General features: G+C 37.4%; 1 protein-coding gene across 1 annotated transcript in view; it reads left to right on the top strand.

Annotated features, from left to right (window-relative positions):
- The first annotated feature begins 939 nt into the window (after positions 1 to 939).
- The window catches only part of LOC124238658 (EGF-like and EMI domain-containing protein 1), a 33,112-nt gene continuing 12,241 nt past the window's right edge, over positions 940 to 21,810 (top strand). The window contains 8 exon segments of the mRNA XM_046659839.1: positions 940 to 1,057; positions 3,010 to 3,086; positions 3,089 to 3,140; positions 7,995 to 8,132; positions 12,267 to 12,389; positions 14,604 to 14,669; positions 14,672 to 14,794; positions 16,752 to 16,883. Of these exon segments, the coding sequence (XP_046515795.1) occupies positions 940 to 1,057; positions 3,010 to 3,086; positions 3,089 to 3,140; positions 7,995 to 8,132; positions 12,267 to 12,389; positions 14,604 to 14,669; positions 14,672 to 14,794; positions 16,752 to 16,883 (829 nt within the window).

The raw sequence follows: 21,810 nt of genomic DNA, 5'->3' as shown, positions 1-21,810 counted from the left end.
TGGATAGATAGATATGTTTGTACTACTTATATTTTCATGAAAAGTCTGGAAGGATTTATAAGAAACTAATGAAAGCAAGTGCATCCGTGTATGGTAGTGGTTGGGTTGAAACTGGGTGAATGTGGGGGCAGGGTAGCTTTATACATTGTTTTGCTTTTTATATTCTGCACGTTATTTTTTAAAGGGGTGGCAGGGGTGGGGCAGGAGTAGAAATTCTGCCATCCCACCCCAGCAACCTGTAACGTAGACAAGGGTGGATTCACAGTGGACTGGAATCACTTCTTAAATTCAACAAGTGAGCTCCTTGTGGAGGTACTCCTGATAGGGTGTGTGATTTTGGCCTTGCAGAGAATATGACTAAGACTGATTAAGACAGGAGCAAGTGATGGAGAAAAGGAGGCCAGCTGACTAATTCCAGGGGGATCTGAGCTTTGCTCCATCTCCACTGCAGCTGTCACTGAGACTCTCTCCTGTAGCTCTAGTCGGGCTTTTTCTCACATAGTGGTTGCTTACGTAAAGGCAGAGGAGATCTAGAGGAGGTAAAAGGGTTTATCTAAGGATGATTCTGCTGCTTAAAGGACTGGAAAAGGTGCAGAGAGAAGAAGGAAAAAACGCAAAGGTGTATGGAGGAGCCCCTGCTGATTCTGTTTAACTTTGGGCAGCTGATACACTTTTAGAAAGAGGGACATTAAGCTAATTCTTCTTTGGCCTTGATCCCTGTTTAGATTTGATCATATTTTGGAGTTCAGATCACAAAATGAGAAAACTTTTGTTGAATTAGTTCCATCTGAAAGTGGGGAAGGACTTTCAGGAGTCCTTAAGATCTACGTGAAAAACCCATTGGCCCCAGTTCTCTCTTTATCTTATCCAATCTACCACTCTGTGTATGTTTCTAAAGTTAATGAATTGCAAACTATCACTGCTTAATTGCTTTTAGAGATGGACCCCTGCACAGGTGGGAACGGATGTGCCCACATATGTCGGAGTGAGGATGGAGTGGCCAGGTGTGCCTGTCACCCAGGCTACCAGCTGTCTGAAGACAAAAAGGCCTGTGGAGGTAGGAAGCTGAAGCTGATGGCTGAATTGTGTAATTGAAATTTTGTGGTATAATTCGGTTTTGAATAGTCAGAACAGCTAGGAGAAAGGTGTTTTCATGTATGCTTAAAAAAGGGCCATTTATATTCTTATTTGATCATTCTGAAAGGTATTTTTATGATACCATAAAAACTCAGTGAAATTTTTAGTTACAAAAAATATGGTCTGGTGTAGTTTCAGAATCTATGCTTTTTGTTTTCTGTTTCTCATTCTGAAGTGAATTCCAGAATTAATATTTCAAAACCTTCCATAACCACACAGGGAGCTTTTTATTATAGGTTAGAGAAGATGGGGGAAACCTTTGAAAAGCAAGTATGTGCAAATGAGTGTTCTCAGAAGTTAGGAATAATTAAAACCAAAAAGAAAGAGACTCTATAAATACAAGGCTACATATTTCTGTTTCCTAGAAATAGCAAAACAGACACACTTCAATTCAAAGATGAAAGTGATAAATTACTCCATGACCAGAACTGATAAATGAAGTCGTTCCTGTGGGACAGAGTTTGTTTTAATAACTTCTGAGAAATCACAAAATCCTTCATTTTTATTATGACATTTTCATGAAATGAGAAACAGTTTATTTGGATTAATTACGAAAATGCCAAAACATTTCCTGACTTAGGGGACTGATAAACACTTTGAGAAACTTAAAAAGAATTAGTCAAAAAAATTATGTTGTTAGTTTTTTTTTCTTTAAGTCAAACTACAATAAAGTTTTCTGTGGCTTTGTTAACATACTTCTGTGACAGAGAACATTTCTGCTTCGGTCCTCTGTTTACACAGCACCTGCCTAGCCCAGAACCTGGCACAGAAAAAGATCTTTTTAAGTATTTGTGGAAGATTGACAAATAGATATAGATATATACATACATCTATATCCAACTTCATATACTCTTTCAAAGTTTTGTTTTAATGTCTGATGCATTATTCCTGGAAAGTCTATCCCCGAAATTACTACCTACATAGGGTTTTACAAAGACCTTAGAAGAATGAGTATTTCTCTTAAGCTCCCGGGGGAGAATGACATGCAGGACAGTACAAGGAGGAAGTTCTAGTGGGGAAATGATGGTGAGACCTATCCATTTAAAGGAAAGGAGCAGGGACTACCTGGGCCACAAAATGAAGTTACACTGAACAGACTTGGCTGTCAGTATCAGGAGAGAGAGAGGGTGCCACTGTTTAAATAGCACTGCCACGTATCAATCATATGTACCACATACGCCATGGATTGCTACATAGGAAACCTCCAAATCTGCCTTGTCTATGGCCACACGTATTGTCTACCTTAAATCAAGGAGATACTTGTTTTTTTTTGGGCAGAAGATTAGCCTTGAGCTAACATCTGCAGCCAATCCTCCTCTTTTTGCTAATGAAGAGTGGCCCTGAGCTAACATCTCTGCCCATCTTCCTTTATGTTATGTGGGAGGCCTACCACAGCATGGCCCAACAAGCTGTGCATAGGTCTGCACCCAGGATCCAAACTGGCAAACCCTGGGTCTCCAAAGCAGAATGTGTGAACTTAACCACTGTGCCACTGGGCCGGCCCCAAAGAGATACCATTTTTGGTTAAGAATGTGATATGTAGTCCTAAAGACAAATTACACTGACTTTTACTTGTAATATTAGGGGTCAGATAAGGTCTGCTTTTTGTTTGTTTTCTTTTTTCTTTCTCTCAATTAGTATATACTAGTAGGTTCTAGTGGAAAGAAGTGTTTGAGAGCTTAAGACCTACACTAGAGTTAATGTCCTTAGCACTTGCTTTATTTGAAAATATGGAGCCTATGCGGTATTTTACTGTCATACTTGATGTTGGGGGTTTTGGGGGGAGGGGATGCCTTAGTTCATTGTCACAGTTTTGAGATAAATATTAATTCCAGCTTAGAAGACACAGCTGCTGTGTATCTCTCTCTACAGACATAATCGAGTGTGCTGAAGGGCTTGCTCACTGTGGCCATCGTGGTGTGAACACAATGCGATCTTTCAATCTTTCATTTGTGCCTGCCACTCTAGCTTTGAACTGGGAGCTGATGGAAAACAGTGTTACAGTAAGTGGCAACAATCATGGCCAGGGACATGTGTGGCATTTTACAAGAATGATAAACAAAGAACAACCCTGGATATCTTGGCAAAGCAGAAGCTCCTGAGAATGTTTTCCGCTGGGGCAGGTTGGTGGTGGGAGCTTAGCAGTCCAACCCCCTCATTTTAATTTGAAGAAACAGGGGCCCAAAGCCAAAAGAAAATGGTTGGCATAATGATCCACAGTGTAGACAGCAAGGACTAAGTCTGAGGACCTCTGACTTGGGGCTCTGTTGGACCCATGGCTCTCCTTTGCATAGAGTCTGTCTTCCTTCATCATCTCTGCCATGCAATATTTATTGAATACTAATAAGTCCAATATAAAATTCAAGGAAAAGGAACTAGCAGGAGTGAAGGAACCAGCAGTACAAGAAGCGGCTCTAGGTTGTAGTACCATGTCTGACACATTGGATGCTCTAAATAGTATCTTCCATGGCAGTCCTTCGCTTCTCTCCCCCATTTTCCACTCATTTCCATCAAGCCTCTTTAAGCAGCTCCTTCTGACTTTGCATTCTCCTTCACTGACTCATCCCTCTACCCATTTTCTTCCAAAAATTATGATCCGTGTCATCTAACCTTAGCTTCTTCCGCGCCTAGGTTCAGTTATACAGTTTAATATATCCGTTACTGTGAATATGTTAATATGCTGAATTAATAGCTACTGCTGCTTTTCCTTCTTTCATGTCTTCCCTACTGGTCCACTGCTTAGATGAACACACTTCCTACTTTACTAAGCTTAAAACCATCTGATACAAATTCCCTCAAGTTCCATGCACCCTACTTCAATATTTTCCATCCTTACCCATCATCTTCCTTCCATTTTTGAGTGACAGAATAATTTTTTTCTTGTTTCTTTGGCTGATTTCTCCATTTCTGCATTTTATGTGATTATGGTACTTCAGTAATTCAATTTTCTTCTTCATCTTCAGACCCTACCTTTCCATCGGTGACTTCCCTTTTTTCTCCACTTCCTATCTATACCTTAGCAGGTGAATTTTGCTATGTTCAAAACATAACTGTGTTAAATGGTTTTATTTCAAATTCAGGACCTTAAATCTCAAATGATTAAAGGACATGGCTGGACAAATCTCTACTCTCAGAACATGTCCACTTTGATCCTCATCAAAATGAATGTTTAACACCTTCTCTTTCTCTTCCAGATCTTTATGTCACCCTCCTTTTTGCCTTTATCCCTACCTTGTCCCTTACATCATCAATAAAATGGATGCAAACTACCATTCAAGCTAGTAATTGACATGAAATATCCCACAAAATCATATGGAAAAGACTTCACCCCTATTAATATGAAGGAAGTGGTCTTACTGCTATCAAAGGCTGTCTTTTCCATTGTACTTTGGATTCCATTCCCTCTCCTTATCTCAAGATCTTTGCTATTACAATTATCTAATGGATTATTCTCATCAGCATATCATTATGGGCCAGAATCTCCTATCTTTGAAGTACTCTCCCATGAGCCCACATTCCACTAGAGCTTCAATCTGATCCCTTTCACAGCAAATTTTTATAACTTAGTCAATGTCTTCTCCTCCTCATCTGGCATTCTCTCATCATCCTAGACTAATCAGATTTCTATCTCTACCCCTCCATGGTCACCCATGACCTCCATGTTGCCCGATGGCATGTTAACTTCTCTGGTTTTATCCTACTTGACCTCGCAGCAGCTTTCGACACAGTTGACTAATCCCTTCCTCCCTCTCGGAACGCTTTCTTCTCTTCCATGTTTTCATACTTTCCTTGTTTTCCTCTCCGTCTCTGGCCCCTCTCTCATTGTCAGATTTATATTTCCACTTCTCTTCTTCCTTTAACTACATGTGAATATGTGAAACTATGTACTCAACATGTTCACTTGTTTGACCAACGGGCATTAAAAACTTGACAGGTCCAAAACAGAACTACTGCTTTCCAGTCTCAGTTCCAAAGATGCTCTTCCCAGTTCTCCATATCTTAGTAAACCATCCATTTGTTGTTGAAGCCAAAAACCCCAGTAATACAAAATGAGTAAGTGACAGAACTGAGATTTGAACTAGGCTCTTTAGACTCCAAATGTACTATCCTTTCAACTTCATCGCATATTTATTTTCATTGTATGTCTCTTTATCAATTTTAATCACAGAGGGAGAATAAAGGTTGTAATAAATAGAATAAAGAATTTTTTGTTCTTACCCAAGCTGTCTCATGAAGAGACATTCTTAGGATCACCAAATTCTTCATTCTCCTCCACTGCATAAAACTCTACGTTTCTTTAATGCCCAGGTTGCCAGTGTAGCCTTAAGTTCTGTTGGTATATTTCTACTGATTAAAGACAGTGCAGTCTTGCCAGGGTGATATTTGTCTTTTATAGAGCAAACTAAATAAGATGGGAGAGAAGAATTAACTACTAATTAGGATACAACTCCTTCTGAAGTGAGTCTTTCTCTCAATGCCCTGAGGAGTCCTTTCGGGCAGAGAGAAATGTGGATGGGTTTTTCTTTCTTATTAATATTTTGGGTTTTTAATGTGGCTAAAGGCTTAGGAGATGAGTACACTTTACAAATATCTGAAATAAAATCTCTTGTAATCTGGCTGGTGGATTCTCAGTTATGAAACATGGGGCCATTATTGCTAATGAGTTGCGAGGTACAGGCTTTCTTTAGAATTTACTTGGGAAAGCAATTTGCCCTAGAGTTGAATACATTTGGTAGAAGTGTATTTTTACATTTATTTCCTTTATGTGAATATTTGGCTAAGTTCTTTGTGCAGCTTTTGCAAGACCTCAATATTTACTAACTGACATACAAAAGTTTCTTGGTGAAAACTGGTATTTTAAGTTGTTTCAAAACCTGTAGGTGGAGTAAATGTTTTCAGAGCATGGTGATGTTTAACAATGAATTATGTGTCCTTCACTTAACAAGTATATTTTAGGAAAATATTGTTTTAAATTTTTCTTAGGAAAACAATATTTTGTATTTATATAATTTCTTCTCAGAAGCTCTCAAAACATTGTATAGCATAAACATCAAATCCTTACAGTGTGCTAGGAATGAACTATCACTATATTGTGATTAGAGGTTGGAAAATTCCAGATACAACAAGGTAAAATAAGACTTCCCCCAACTCACCAAGCAATATATAGTTGAACTTAAATTCCATACATGTTTAATATATCAAGAAAATAGTGATTATTTGCTACCTATCGGAAACTACAAGGATTGTTTTTTAAAGTTTTTTTAAAGTAGAATATTTTTTAAGCACAATAGTTAAATCTTGTCATCTATATCAAGGATGCAAAATTGCTTCTAGCGGAGAGTTATAGATCTGAGTATGCACTTGTTTTGGTCCCATATGTTTTTCAAAGAGATTACGATAATATCATTTATGTTTGAAGTAAGTTACCACCAGCAGTCTTAGAGCTGCATTGATCACAGAAAAATAATAATAGGGGTAAAAATTTGAAATATGTCTCCCTAAAGAGTATATGTTAACATATTGTGAAAAATATCAGTTCCCTTCATTATTTCAATATTTCCGTTAAGGTTTTAGTTTTGTTCAGTCTTAAACTTGCTGTTTCTAAACCCAAAGGGGTTCTTATTTTCAACAATAAATTGATTAGTATAATCCTTCTTTTGTTTATTCAATCATTTAGAACCTATTTTTGAACATCTGTTATGAGTTGAGTAATACAGGATGATGATGGCACAGAGAGATGCATGCGATGACAGGGATATACATTGGGTGCTCTGGAGCATGTAGGGTGCTCTGGAGCACGTAGGGCTGCTGCCTACCACAGACTGGAGGCTGGGCTCAGGGAGGATGATTTCTGTACTGTATACTGCAGGAACTGCAGCAGACACCTAGGCAGCTTGAATAGTGATATAGGCTTTCACAGAGTACCACAATCCCTTGTCCTGGACTTTCCCATCTTTCTTCTCCCAAAGGATTCAAGAGTTAAGAATGGAAAGAAATGAACCACTATAGACACTCATTAAGAAGAGATGTATCCAAGCAACACAACTGGAGAACAATAGAGGCCAATGGAGAAAATAACAAACTTGAGCAGAAAATAGAATTCCATGTTCTTAACCCAGATTCAAAGCATTCTTTTATTTCTCACTTCCTACTTAGAAAATGATTGACTATAATGTCTGTGTGCTCAGGACAATTGGCATCCATATGCTGAGGCTGATGTCCCCCGAAATGCCCCAAATTAGCAGCGTGTACCAGAATTGGCAAATTCGTTTTCAAAGTAATAGTATGATTATATAATAAGTGATTCTCATATATATCAAAGCTGATTAGCAGACCAACATGATAGTAGTTACATATGATCAGCTAATTTATTGATTTCATGTTCATACTTTGGTTCCAAGGCTATTTTTAACAGTATTTTCATGTACTCAGAGCCTCTAAAAAGGACAGATAATAACATATCATTAGCTTGAGAACAGAAACGTTAGCTGGCAAACAACTTACTTGCTTTCTGATCATTGATTCAATACACATATTTTTATATCCTGAAAATACTGAGAATTCCAAGAGGTAAGTGTCCTTTAAGATAAGTGTTTAGTGACCACTGGTGGATTCATTACCTTTCTGAATCATTTCATCAACTTAACATATTTTATAGGATTATCAGTATTTTGATATGGTATAGATATTTACAATACTTCATAGCCCTTAGACTTTTCCTTTTACATGTGTAGAGTGTTGATAAATTTCCAGTAAAGTTTGTCACCTTCCCAACAGAGAGAGTGTACCCATTGTTGACATATATTCAGGTTTTTCTGTTGTTATGCTAATAATCCTATTTTGCTTGTTTTAGAAAGAGGTTGAATTGGAAATTGTCAATTGCTGTGAAAGGAACAATGGTGGTTGTTCCCATCACCGTGAACGTGTACTTGATGGGCCCCGTTGTTCCTGTAACCATGGACACCGGAGTGATTCAAATGAGAATACATGCATAGGTAATGTATACTGAATGCCATCTTCCTTCAGAAGTTGCCCTGGATTCATTTAGCCCTTTCCCCTCTGATACTTATTGCTGTCATGTGGACCATGTCTCTCAGAATGCAAGAAGTAAAGTGAACATTGTCTCTGGCTACTGGATACACGTAAGAGAAAGATTACTTGGTAGAAGACATCATCATGCTTAAATATTTACTTTTAAGTTAAAGGAGATTTAAAAAATTTTTTTAGTGAGGAAGATTAGCCCTGAGCTATCATCCATCACCAACCCTCCTCTTTTTGCTGATGAAGATTGACCCTGAGCTAACATCTGTGCCCATCTTCCTCTATTTTATATGTGGGACGCTGCCACAGTGTGGCTTGATGAGCAGTGCGTAGGTCCATGCCCAGGCCACCAAAGCAGAGCACACGAACTTAACCACTACTCTACTGGGCTGGCCCCTTTAAAACATTTTAATGAAATATATGGACTTAATAGTTTTATTTCAGAAAAATATTCCAAGGCTTATGTAACCATTTAATGTAATTTGTAATTTAAACAACAAATGCTACCAACCCCCCTACTTCTCTCTACCTCAGGCAGAAACTAACTCACATGCATTGGTTTTCAACTTCGTGGTGATGTGGTTGCATTCAGCTTCGGCGTGGCAGATAGCTCCATGCCAAAGGAGAACTAAGGTATCGTTCTTTGGAAATCCCAACTCAAACCCATTTTTAATGGATAACTTTTCCAACATATTATTAGAACATATCATTTGGGACATTGAGAAGAATAAATTCCAGCCTATCCTTGCTTCATAATAAAATGTTTAATCTAGAGCTTCTGAAATAAAGGAATATCTACTGAAAATAGGGATAATGAGTATCCAACTATATTACTATGTGCTCTGGTTCTGAGAACACCTACAAGGCCCAGGGCAATTTGCCATCATTCAGGAATTATGATACCATATTTGCTTGTTTTCTTTTGTGATATTTTATATCTCCTTTCTTAAAAATTATAAATACCAAAAAAAATCTTTGACCATTCCATGCCACTCAATATGATTAGAGAAACATTGGAGTATCATAAAAGAAGAAATGAATTTCAGAGGTCCAAGTATTCAAGTACTTGGGATTTTTTATTTTGGCACAACTACATGACAGAGTGAACTTCAAGGGATTTTTGAATATTCTCATTTCATAAATTATTTAACCAAAACGATGTCATTACTTGTATTTCTTGATCCGACAGTGCCTTCTGCATTTTTCTTAGAGTCCACACTGGTTAACTTAATGAATCCAATTGCTTTCCTTGCTTCTTTTTACATAATGAAAAATAAGCTTAAATATTTTTCTACCTTGCTAGCATTTGTATCTCTGGAAAAAATAAAGGACTTCCTTCCTTCCTCCCTCCCTCCCTCTTTCCCTCCCTGCCCCCCTTTCTTCCTACCTGTCTATCTTCCTCTTTTGACTATTAGATAAGGGAAACTGGAATTTTGCTAAACCTTTTGTTTGCAACTTACAATTTGACGTCTTTCCTTATTTTTTGAAAAGTACAATTCAGTAAAGTTCTCATTTACAGCTGGAAAAAAATAGCATCTGCCAGGGTCAAAATTTAGAAAATTGCATATTTATGAGATTTCAGCAGTCAACGTGACAACGTCATATTATATATGGCTCAAGTTTATTTCATTTTCCGACAGTAAATAACACTCATTTCTAAAGACTAAATTTTCACTAGAGTAAAGGCAATGATTTGTTTGGAGTGTACATATGCATACTTTGCTTTTTTGCCCAAGAACAGAGTAAGGCCGTGGATGCTTTGTAAAAACATTCATGCATGAAGGAAATTAAAGAATTTTCTTCTTAGCTTATTTTAGGATAAGCTTTATTTTTTATATGAGAACGTACAAATAACTGAAAATAAGTCATCCACTCTGCAAATGGTCAATCAGTCTTGCCCAAATGCAAAAATTTACTAGGGCTAAAATCTAAAGATATGTAAACATAATTTGAAAGACAGCTGTACAAAACTCAAATGTCTGAGCAGCAATAAGCACACTAAATTTAAAAATTGGTAGTTATTAGAAAATATTTTTATTTCTAATCTTTGGAGCTTTATTGAGTGATTATGTATGGAGGACATATACAGAAGATGACTTTTTTCAAGATTCACTTTTAATGCTTTTCTGAAGTCAGACTGAAATGGGTAATTGTATATCCTGGCTATAAATGATGCTCTATTTTTAACTGAGGCTTAATTTTTATGTATAGGTGAATTTCTCTGCAATGTCACAATATTTGGCATATTGATGAATGTAGGAAAAATACGATCATCAGAGAGAAGGAAAATTAAAAGGGAAAAATATGAAAGCAAAGATTTCACCAAATAAGATCCAAAAAGAAATCAAGGAATTTAGGAAACAGGTGATCTAAGGGTTGAAGGGACAGAGCATTTTTTAAAAAGGTCTATGATGTAGGAAGGATGGGTTTCAGATGAGGATGGGTTTCAGATGGGTTTCAGGATGATACACATAAGATAAGCTAGAAATCACCCCACAGGAATGATAATAGAAGAATCCAAAATGGATCGTCAAATGATAGATTGAGGAACTCATTTTCCACTTGTGTGAAGCAATCATACCCCTTGCTAGTGGAGAGCAAGGACTCCTGAGGCAAGCATGTTTGGACACTCTGGCTGTATCTGAGAAGACTTTAAAAAAATCTTGAAATAAAATTTTAAAAAAACATAAAAGATAGTGTTTTAGATGAAATGAAACTGAATTTTTTCAAGTGTTTTCTTTCTTTAGCTTCTATATTCATACTATTTAATCCAAAGGACAAGGGAATATCTAATATGAGAAGGGAAAAAACACCATCTAAAATTTTGTGAGTGGCACTGCTTGTGACATTTTGCAGGAGAAAGACTGTTTTGTGTCCAAACGACCTTCATTTAGATATTTTGTAGTGACCCCTCACCTTGGTTGATTGATTGCATTTTCTTTCCTTCCTTTCTCTTGTCTGCATTTCCTTACATTTGTACCCTTTCCAAGGTTAATTGAGACATCGACCTTTTACATCTGTGGCTGCTCACGTAGTTATCGAAAAATAGAATTTTGTAAACTCAGCACCGACAGGCCACCCAGCCTAACAGCTCAACAAACAGAAGCGATTGAATTGAACCAAGGACCTATAGCCAAAAACTCTGACCACACAATTCCCAGGTGTCTAGCCTAAGGAAATAGTGGGTGAAGAGTCTGTTGCTACTCCTTAGCCAATTACGTTAGAAGCAATCACCTCAAAACTCAGGCCAAATAGGTTATTCTTTGGCTGAAGGGTTTCAATTTGATGGGCATTTTTATTTTCCCCAGGGCAATTATGTTTTAGGAAGAAACATTCAGGTTGGTAGAATTCTAGAATAATACTGCTGAAGGAGACTTAAAGGTCATCATTTAGAAAGCTGTTTATCTGATAGGACATGCCAGAGTAATGGTGTCACCAATTGTAATAACAACCCACAGACCCTATTGATCCCAGCCAAACCTTCACTGAAAAGTTCAAGCAAATTCTCTGAAATATTCTGTAATTTAAAACATAATATTTAAAATGATTTTCTGCCCTCTCTCTGAATTGCAGTTGTCCCTTCTCTTCCCGGTGGTGTAATTTCCTTTTGCTTGGGAACACTCTTTCTTCGAAGCTCTAGAAGGACAAACATTTTATGGAAGCTAACTAAGACTGCCTCTCTTTGCAGCTATCAAATGTTCACTGAATGGAATTCTTTGGCTCTTCTTCTCAAGCTGTTTTTTTGTTGTTGTTCTTCAAGTTCTCTGTTTGTTCAATGAGATTACTGTTTAATTGGAAAAATAGCAGAGATCTCTTTTCCTTTACTTATAAATGCATTTGAAGAGTATTTACATACTTTGAAAACAAATAGCTAACAGTCATAGGAGAAGCACGCAAGAAACATAAACCCTAAAGTGGGCTTCATTCTTTTTGTATTACACTTTCTTCGAATGTCTGTCCAGTGTAGCCTGGGAAATAGAAACTGATTAGTAAAACAGTTTTCATTTAGAAGTGAGACTTATCAGCACTTCTTTAGGTTTGTTAAATTCCTGTCTCATAAATAACAGAAATGTCCTTTTCCCCTTCAGACCTTGATGAATGTGAGAGTGGAGAAGCCTGCTGTGCTCAGCTCTGCATCACCTTTTCTGGAGGCTACGAATGCAGTTGTCAGAAGGGCTTTGGGATCAGTTCTGATGGTTGTGGATGTGATGGTAAAGTCCTGAGATCTAACGTGAAATCACTGATGTGTTGGGGCAAGCAATGGAGGAGGAGCATCTGAGGCAGAGGGTTAGGGTTGGAAAAGGAAGGCTGTGACACTAAAGACGGGATTTCTATGTGGTTCTACCATTTACTATTGTATGGACTTGGGCGCCTCTAACTGCTCTGAGCCATAGACCCTCATCGGTAAAGTGAAGACAGCAATAGGATTAGTGGATAAATTAGGGAAAGTAATAAATGTAAAGTGCCTAGTATAGTGATTGACATAGAGAAATCATTCAACTAAAAATAGCTATTATTATTATAATATTCATTGGCCCATGATCTCTTTTACCTAATTTAATATATATATAGGCAAGTGAGGGATTCTGGCAGGCCGTAGCATACTGCCAAGGAATCACTCAAGGCAAACTTGACTGGAATTAGAAAGTTGGTTACTGAAAGTCGTTTTAATGAGGGAGCAGTAGCAAAACGATTGCCAGTTCATGAGCCACAGTGCAACTCTGTCTCAGAATCCTCTATATATCCAATATTAAATGAGCTAATGCAAGTTTTAAATGTCATTTTACAATTTTCTAACATTTGTTAAAATTGGTTTACTTGCCTTTCAGATGATTTGTAGCTTAGGTATTTTTTTTAAATATCATAGGAGAATTTGGATTTAGCAAGTAAAATTATTTCACTTTATTTTTTTACCATGAAGAACGGCTCATTTAAGTCATTGCCATGATTTCCTTTTAAAAGCTTACCTTAAATATGTAATCTTTAAGTTTGCATTTTGTGATCATTATTACTATTATTTTAGACAATATTTTTCTTGAAATCAAAACAAACATAAGATTGACATCTATTTCAACAACAGTCAAATCATATGAGGACTTTAACACTTCAATGGAAATAGTGTTTTTTTGCCTAAACAAACAAATTCCTGAATTCTGTTGAGGATGATAGGTGTGTTTCTTCATATAGATGCCAAGTTCCCCAGCCTTGGAGTATAGATAACAGCAAAGAACACACAATTATGATATCTATATATTCTAAACACGGTAGAGTATATTACCATTTACCACATTCAATCCAATTAACAGGGCCAAAAAATTTGAATTTCATGTACCATCTGCTCTTAAAGAGAGTGAGCCAAGAGATAATTGTATGGAGTGAATGTACATAGCTGCGTACACACATCCAAATGGAAAAGGTGTCCATAATCTGAGGCAAAGCTTAGGAGCTCAGCTTCAAAAATGAATTTTTAGTATCATGAACACATTGTCCAAAGTCTGGGCTCAGACGTGAGCATACACCAGTAAGTCACATGAGATTAAGGTCTAAGGTTCGTGCATCTTTAAAATTCTCTACAAACCTAGTACAGAATTATAAATGCTTCATCATAGATATTGAATAATTCAAGAATGAATGAACATTCCGCAAAATGGTGCACAGGCTGAGACCATTGAATTTATTTTAAGTTTCAAATTCTTTATCAAAACTTCATGAACAAGGTCTCAGAAAGTCTTTTCCTATGTAGATGAACTACAGTAAACTTGGAAATGAGTAAAAAAAGTATTGACAGGATATACTTGAGAAACAATTTGGGGGCTATACTTTCTGTAAGGCAATACATTGTGATAAAGGTGATGAGGAACACAAATATGCCCATGAGTTCATAATGTCTATTTGATCTCTCAGTGCCTAAAAGCAGACATTGTTTAAATTTTCCTGGATGTGGATGAGTGTCTGCAAGTCAGTATAGTCTGTGACTAACTATGTATTGACTCTTGGGAACATATGATTGTACTTGTAAAGAAGGCTACAGAATTGGAAGTGATGGAAAAACTTGCATCTCTAAGTCACTGTGAAGAATTTACTGTATCTCTTCTAAACTGCTTCCACCCTCATCCTGTTCTTCAGGAGCATGGAGACCACATATTCCTTAACTCAACCTGTCCTCTCCTTTCTCTCTTCACACACTGAGATCTTTCTTTTCGTTTTGTTCTCTCTGCTGCAGTTTCAACTTTGTGCTTGCTGCTTCTCCCCTTCCTTTACAACAGACTTTTTGAAATGGTCTTCTCAAAGAGTTTTACCTTTCATTCACCCCCTGCCTTGGCTGTCTAGTTCAAACTTTCTCATTTCTGTCATCAACCGTTGCTCAGTTTTCCCTTCTTTTAACCAGCATGTTGAATCCAGACATTTTTCCTGTGTGGTGTTAGCTTTAGATGATGATGAGCTAGATGAAGAAGAAGAGGAATTGGAAGGCATGAGGTGTCCAGGCCGTTATTCAAGAGCCCACCTCAACTGCTTCATGATGTTGCTACCTCGCTGCCTCCCACCTACAAAGATGAAGAAGATGCGGAAGAAGAGGAAAAAGAAATTCGAGGAGAACTCAACTGCTTTGTGCAAAGTTGGTGGGTAAAAGAATTGATCTCATTATTCTCACCTCTTTTCTTTCTTTTAAGAAAATTCACAAATTCTTTTATTGACGATTTTATTATCAATATTGAATGCCATCAAATGTCTTAACATGATGTTAGTAAGAAAAAATGGAGCCAAAATCACTTTTTCAATGCTTCCTATCAAAGCCATCCTCTTCAATCTTTCTTCCCTTTGCAAAATAAAGGGTTGCTTTGCAGGTATGAGTGGAAGTGGGGGTCAGGGTGGAGGGGGCTGCTGAAGTGTGATAAATGGTGAAATGGAGCTGAAATACATCTTTAAGGTAGCGTAATGGAATCTTTTAGTTCTTATAACTATTAAAACTCCGCTAGAAGTCACTTTTACATAGTGGAAATTTACCTTAAATAGCCTTAAGATTTAGACCCTTTCTAGATTGTAAAATGCAGAGAACCAATTGTTCAATATGCTCAAGTGGACCAAGAAAATATCTTTAAAATTTGAGCAGTTTTTCTTATATCTCCACGCAACAGAATTCAAGCGTCAAATCACTCCTGATCAAAATAAATTTGCATAACCTCTTTCAGAAGTAACAGTTTGCAGGCAGTCTGCTGCTTCTTTTTCTTTTCCTTGTGAGACAGAGCTGCTCTTTTTGTTTTCCCTCTATTCATTGTATTTTAAGAATAGCAAAGCTTGATGATTGCTTCAGAATGCGTTGGGTAAAATGGCTGGAATATTTTTATGCTACGACCAATCAGATTAATAATATGAATAAAGGTGTCTGCATAAAAATAGCAATGCTTTAGAGTTTCTTAATTAAACTCCTGATATCTTGGCTACTCAAAGTCAGAATAGAAATAGTTTAGGGCTATGAAGGCAGCCAGAATTTAAGTGGACAAGATCTTGAGAGAAGAGAAGCTCAGACAAGTGAGACAGACAATCTCTGCTGCTTGTCCCCTTGAAGCATTTGCTAATGTATGGCCTGCCCGGGTAGGGAAGCCAAGAAATCAAAAGACAGCTGCTAATAGGGTGAGGAGCTAAGCACAGTTATTAGTAGTATCATGGTGAAGGGCAGGTACAGGTTAGAGCTCAGGATCTGCCAAAATAAAGAGGATGTGGTAAACATGACTGGCTTTCCATTGGGATGTCTGAAAGATACCATCTAGAAGCAGGGGCAAAACTTGAAATGAGACAAGCCTTAAAACAACTGAAATATCTCTATCCTTATTCGGATTAACGTGATTGAATGGAAAGACACATTATGGTACATTTATACAATAGAATACTATATAGCCATAAAAAGTAAAGTAGTGTACACATAATACAGGTGAGTTTCACAAACATACTGAATGAAAGAAGCTTGATAACCAAAAAGTATGTTTTATGATTCCATTTATATAAAGTTCAAAAATAAGGAAAAATCATCTATGGTGATAGAAATTAGTATAGTGCTTAATTTGTGAGACTAATGATGAAGAATCATCCAGTCCCCTTTGAGTTTTTGGGGTGCTGGCAGTATTCTATCTCTTGGTCTGAGTGGCATTTACATGGGGTTGTTTGCATTGTAGAAAAAAGTATGAAGTGAACACTTGAGATTCGTGCACTTCTCTGCATGTATGTCGAGTCTCAATAAAAACGTTTACTTACGGAAAAGAGACTTTGCATAAAAAAGCCTGGAATGAAAAGCCCCAAATGCCAGGAACACTGATTGTTCTTGTATTTTGAAATCAAGGGTAATTTCTTTTCACTTTTTTAAATATTCTAAATATTCTTTAGGGACTACATTTCAATATTATAATTGGAAAAGGTAAAATAAGCTCTATTTTATCTCTTGGCTGTTGTCTTTTTCTTGGACTCTTTGGGAAGTACAGTCAAAGATCTCTTTTTTTTTTTTTGAGAAATTAAGGGTTTCATCTCCCTTTTCAGTGGTGTAGACAGCGTGAGCTAACCAAGATGGTATCACATTCCAGTTTGTTTAGATCATAGCTTGGGACACGACTGCAGTTTGAGCTGTGAGGACTGCATGCATGGAGGTAGATGCCAGGAAGGGAAGAGTGGATGCTCCTGCCCCATTGGCTGGGGTGGCATTCTGTGTAATGAAAGTAAGTGACCCCCTGGGGAAGTGGTAAGAGGGTGATGAGTTCTCCTTTACTACTGGTAAACTGCTGGTGATGAGTTCTCCTTTATGTGGGTTCTCCCCAAAATGTCTTAACAAGGTAGGCAATTGATATGGGCGAGAAACCAATTTATTGTTCTGCATGAAGAATGCCTGTGAAGCGCTGAGCTTCTAAACTGAACATGTGATTAAAGGGGAGATTTTGTGTTTCCCGGGAAACTTGATGTGCTGTCTCTTGTTTATCCATGAACGTAAAAGTTAATAAAGGATCCTAATATTCTAGGCCTATAAAAATCCCTCCATTTAAATAAATCATTAGGCCCTGGCAAGCTATTCCCAATGAAGGAAAAAAAGAAAGGATTTGTGCCTCAAAGTGCAATTAATGGAATCTCTTGACTCTTTGCTGCTACTTTTTGTTTGCGTTTTTTCTTTTCCTTTTTTAAAATATGTTAGTGAAGTCAATGATACTTTTAACTTTTTATATGTCTTTCATGAGACAATATCAAAAATTTACAAACAGATGCCCCTAATAAATCTTTTTCTTTGTATTTTTGATGGAAATATACTTGCAGGTACTGAAACTGCCAAGTAATAAAACAAAACATATGGACTATCTTTGTCTCCTCTTTCTTGTTTTTAAGTTTACCTTATAAATTTTTTAATAAAAGTGTTTTCTTAGTCTTTGTGATTGGCTTGGAAGATGATATGAGCAGATTTTCTTTTGAACCCCCTGCATATGGGAAGGAAGAGCACAAATATTGTCTCTATTATGAGATAGATGCAAACTTGAGTCATAAAATAGTGAAGTGGTTTAACCAAGATTACTGGTTAGAGTCCTGAGGAGCTTCCTCAAGTGTAGCTCTGATCATGTTTCTTGGCTGCTCAAAAAATTTGAGTGTCCCATTTCCTGACACATAAAGCATCCACTTTGAATTCAGTCATTGGCAAGATCTAAAACCAGGGCCTCATAAATCCTTTTCATTTTTTACCCCAATCACAACTCTTTGCCTGGCTTATCATTTCCAGAAAACTAAGCCACTCGCTACCTAATGCTTTGCCAATTTTTAGCTTTGTGCCTTTTGCTAAACTGCTGCCTTTGATTGTCTATTGCCACTTATTGCAGGAAGCTTTCTTTGACGGTCTCAGTCGAGCCACAACTGTTTATATTTTCAGTGGATTTAAAGTCTCTCTCTGTCTCTCTCTCTCTCGACATTGGACTTGAGTTAGCTATGCGTCTATTCTATCTCCCTTACTAAACTGAGAGCTCGTTGACCAGGTCCTATTCTTGTTTCTCCAAACTGGAGGTGCCCAGGGCATGAATGAACAAATGAATACCAAATAAAATTTGGTATTGAGATACCCAACTATATTAACCTTCAACTTGACATACTCAACTATATAAAATTGAGATCAAATAAGTGTTACTGCATGACGATTAGAGAGTAACCTTATATTGTACTTTTTTTGGTAAATATGAATCTTCAAACCCTTGATCCCTAACATGGCAGCATGAAAAATAAAACTAAAAACCTATCTCAAATACATCAGAATAAAACATCTCTGATATAAAATTAATGCTATTGAAAATGAACTTGCTGATAAACATGAAGATAAGATGACTGTTTCTCTGGCTTTGGAAAACCTTGGGAATCTCTCAAGTGTTCACCTGGCCTTGTAAAGGGGAGGCTATGTCTGAAACCAGAAGCTTATATCTTCTTTGCACTTCCTCTCTGTCCTTCTTTCATTCTTTTTACAAAAACAGAAACAACAATCCATTTAGGAGAAATGAAAAAAGTATTCATGAATTCTTTAACAAAAAGGGGTAGTGGGAACATTTTCTTAAAACTCCCTGTAAACTGCAATAAATGGAAGTGACCAATCATTCATCACCCATATTTTTGAGAGTACCAGCTCTTCAAATGCAGCAAAGGAAATTTAAAAAGAATGTTCAGGGGCTGGCCCAGTGGTGCAGTGGTTAAGCGCCCACATTCCGCTCTGAGAGCCCAGGGTTCAGCCGTTTGGATCACAGGTGCGGACATGGCATTGCTTATTAAGCCATGCTGTGGTAGGCGTCCCACACATAAAGTAAAGGAAGATGGGCAAGGATGTTAGCTCAGGGCCAGTCTTCCTCAGCAAAAAGAGGAGGGTTGACATCAGATGTTATCTCAGGGCTAATCTTCCTCAAAAAAATTAATCAATTAATTAATTGATTAATTAAATAAATAAAATTAAAAAAAGAGCATCCAGCAGGGATCTGGAAAGTCAGTTTTTGCATTTAGATCTTCTAGCCTGATATCTTTCTCTGTCTATAATGAAAATATCTACTTTGATATCTTAGGAATTTCTTCAAGTCATTATAATGAAACAATTTAAAAGTTACCACGTATTATTAATTTTAATAGCACATTTTAGAACTCCATTTCTTTTGAAGACATTTCACATTGTGAGACTCTTTCCAGTAGAAAGGAAAGATAGGAGAATTTTCATATGACAAGTGAATGGACTATACATGGAAGGGAAGATTCATGACTTCTTCCAAATTATACAACCATGGTTTGGGGCATATTTGTTTTTCTTCTCCAGGGTTGCTCTGTTTGATGCGAATGAAATATTTAGCAAATCCTTATACTATGTGACATCATATTCTACTTTTCAACCGAGTGTCAGACAACGGTGTTGGTTTGCCGATCTTGATGGCTTCCTATAATCCAGATACAATGCAACCTATTTGAACTTCCTTAGCTTCATTTTCCAGGTCATTTTTAAAATTGTTCCCTCTGTTGTTGCTATAAGAATTCAGACTTACTACATGTAAATTAACAAGGGAGGCCTCCTCCAATGTTTGTTGCCAGTTTCTTACTCTCTCATTCCTTTTGTTTTTCTCCTTCCTTTTCATAGTAGCCTAGAGCTTGAAAACAAAGAAAAAAGTGAATAAGGAGCCAAGCTTCTATATTAACATCTGGAATAGTGTCTGTGGGTAGATGGAGGAGGTGATAGGAATGTAGTTTTATAATATTTAGCCAATTACAATAAAATGGCAATTAAAATGGTTACTGAAAGTATCTTAGGGGATGTATTTACTCAAGTTAAACTTAAAGTCACAGACATTTTTCCCAATTTATTTTTTTAGTGGAATACTGAACACTTCCCCAAAAAACAACAAACCAAAGAAAACAGTTGTTTGCTTGACTTCCTCAATCTTTGACAATGCAAAATACCTTGGGACACTCAAGATGGTCTTAGCTGCTTTCATTCCTGGTTAAAAATTCATGACTTTTTTCTACGTTTTCTTCCCCTTTTTCAAAATGGACGGTTCAGTTTCTCATTAATGTTGGTGAGAGTTATACAGCATAGATGTCTAAATAGCTTTGAAATGTGAGCATTAGAGTTTAAGGAACAAGGTAAATTTTTCATGTGAACCTTGTTAGCAGTACCTCTGTCATCATCATGTTAACTAGCTGTGCCAGTGCTCTCCCAGGAATGATTACGCCATCCTAACTAGGAACCTGCCAGAGACTCTTCCTGAGTCTGCAGGTTACAGAGATTTTAACTACTTGGTATCCATTCTAATAGAAAGACAAGCTTTTTTTCCCCTTCATTTGTATTACAATAAGTATATTATACTGCTTGTTCACCTTCTCCATTTTCTTCATAGCTTGTTCCCCAAAGGCCAGTGGGAAAGAGTGTGGCAGCATCCGTGATGGTCAGAACAGAGGCACCTGTGATGCTCTCACTGGGTAGTGCCAGTGCCCCCAGGGATGCTTGGGCAAACCTATGAAGATGGTAGGAATGCCTGGTGCTGGTGAGAGGAGACAACTCTTGAAGTTCTTGAGGTTTCTAATGAGAAATAGACCAAGTGAAAGTTGCATCTGTATTTTTCAAGGTGGCCTTTGTGAAGACATAAAAGGCTATGTCTTGTGTGTGTGTTTGTGTATCTATATGTACAAAAGTACAATTGCTTTGACCAATGATATATGTAATAGAACAAAATAAATGAGGCTTAAATCTCCAACTGTGATCCAAGTGGGATGAATCCTGATACAGAGAAAGGCTTTTTCTTCCTCTGAGCAAAAAATTGAGTTTGTGTGTGCAGGTTTGGACATAGGAGCTGGAGAGAATTTATTTGCTCTGCACAACAGAAGAAAAAAATGGAGCTCTTTGGGCAAATTGGGGAGGAAAAGAGATGACAATCAGAGACAAAAAGGAGAGGAGGGGAGCTGGCCTCATGGCATAGTGGTTAAGTTTAGCACATTCCACTTCAGCAGCCCAGGTTTGCGGGTTCAGATCCTGGTCACAGACCTACACCACTCGTGAGCCATGCTGTGCTAGTTCCCCACATATAAGGTAGAGGAAGATTGGCACAGATGTTAGTTCAGGGCTAATCTTCCCTCAAGCAAAAAACGAGGAAGATTGGCAACAGATGTTAGCTCAGGGCTAATCTTCCTCAGCAAAAAAAAAAAAGAAAGAAAGAAAGAAAGAAAAGAAACAGAAGAGAGGAAACAAGAAGAGAAATGATGGATGAAAAACTCACAAAATACCAATGAGTGCTGTGTGTGGATTTTTCATGGAAACCAGTGAAGAGGCTGCATTTCTTTCATGGGTGGATAAAGCACCCAGAAAACCCTCCTTTACAGGCCCAAGAGCTGAAGGCAGAGAATCAACGAAGATAGACGTCTTCAGGGATTGCCAGAAATCATAGATTCTCACAGGTCATGGAACTGGGGAGATGGAAACTAAGTCCACTTTGCTTTCGGAGGTGCAGGAAGGCTCCTGTGGGCATCCTAGTTATTTATCCCCCTGAACAACGGTGATTCATTTATTCAAAAAATATATGTTAAGTGTTTGCAAGAAACTGTGCCAGGCATTCTGATATTGTAACAACAACAAAAAAAATTAAAAAGACCCTGGTCCTT

Source organism: Equus quagga, chromosome 4, assembly GCF_021613505.1.
Source record: "Equus quagga isolate Etosha38 chromosome 4, UCLA_HA_Equagga_1.0, whole genome shotgun sequence".
Classification (NCBI taxonomy): domain Eukaryota; kingdom Metazoa; phylum Chordata; class Mammalia; order Perissodactyla; family Equidae; genus Equus; species Equus quagga.
The sequence above is the reverse complement of the archived record's forward strand: the minus strand, read 5'-3'. Positions and strand labels throughout refer to the sequence as shown.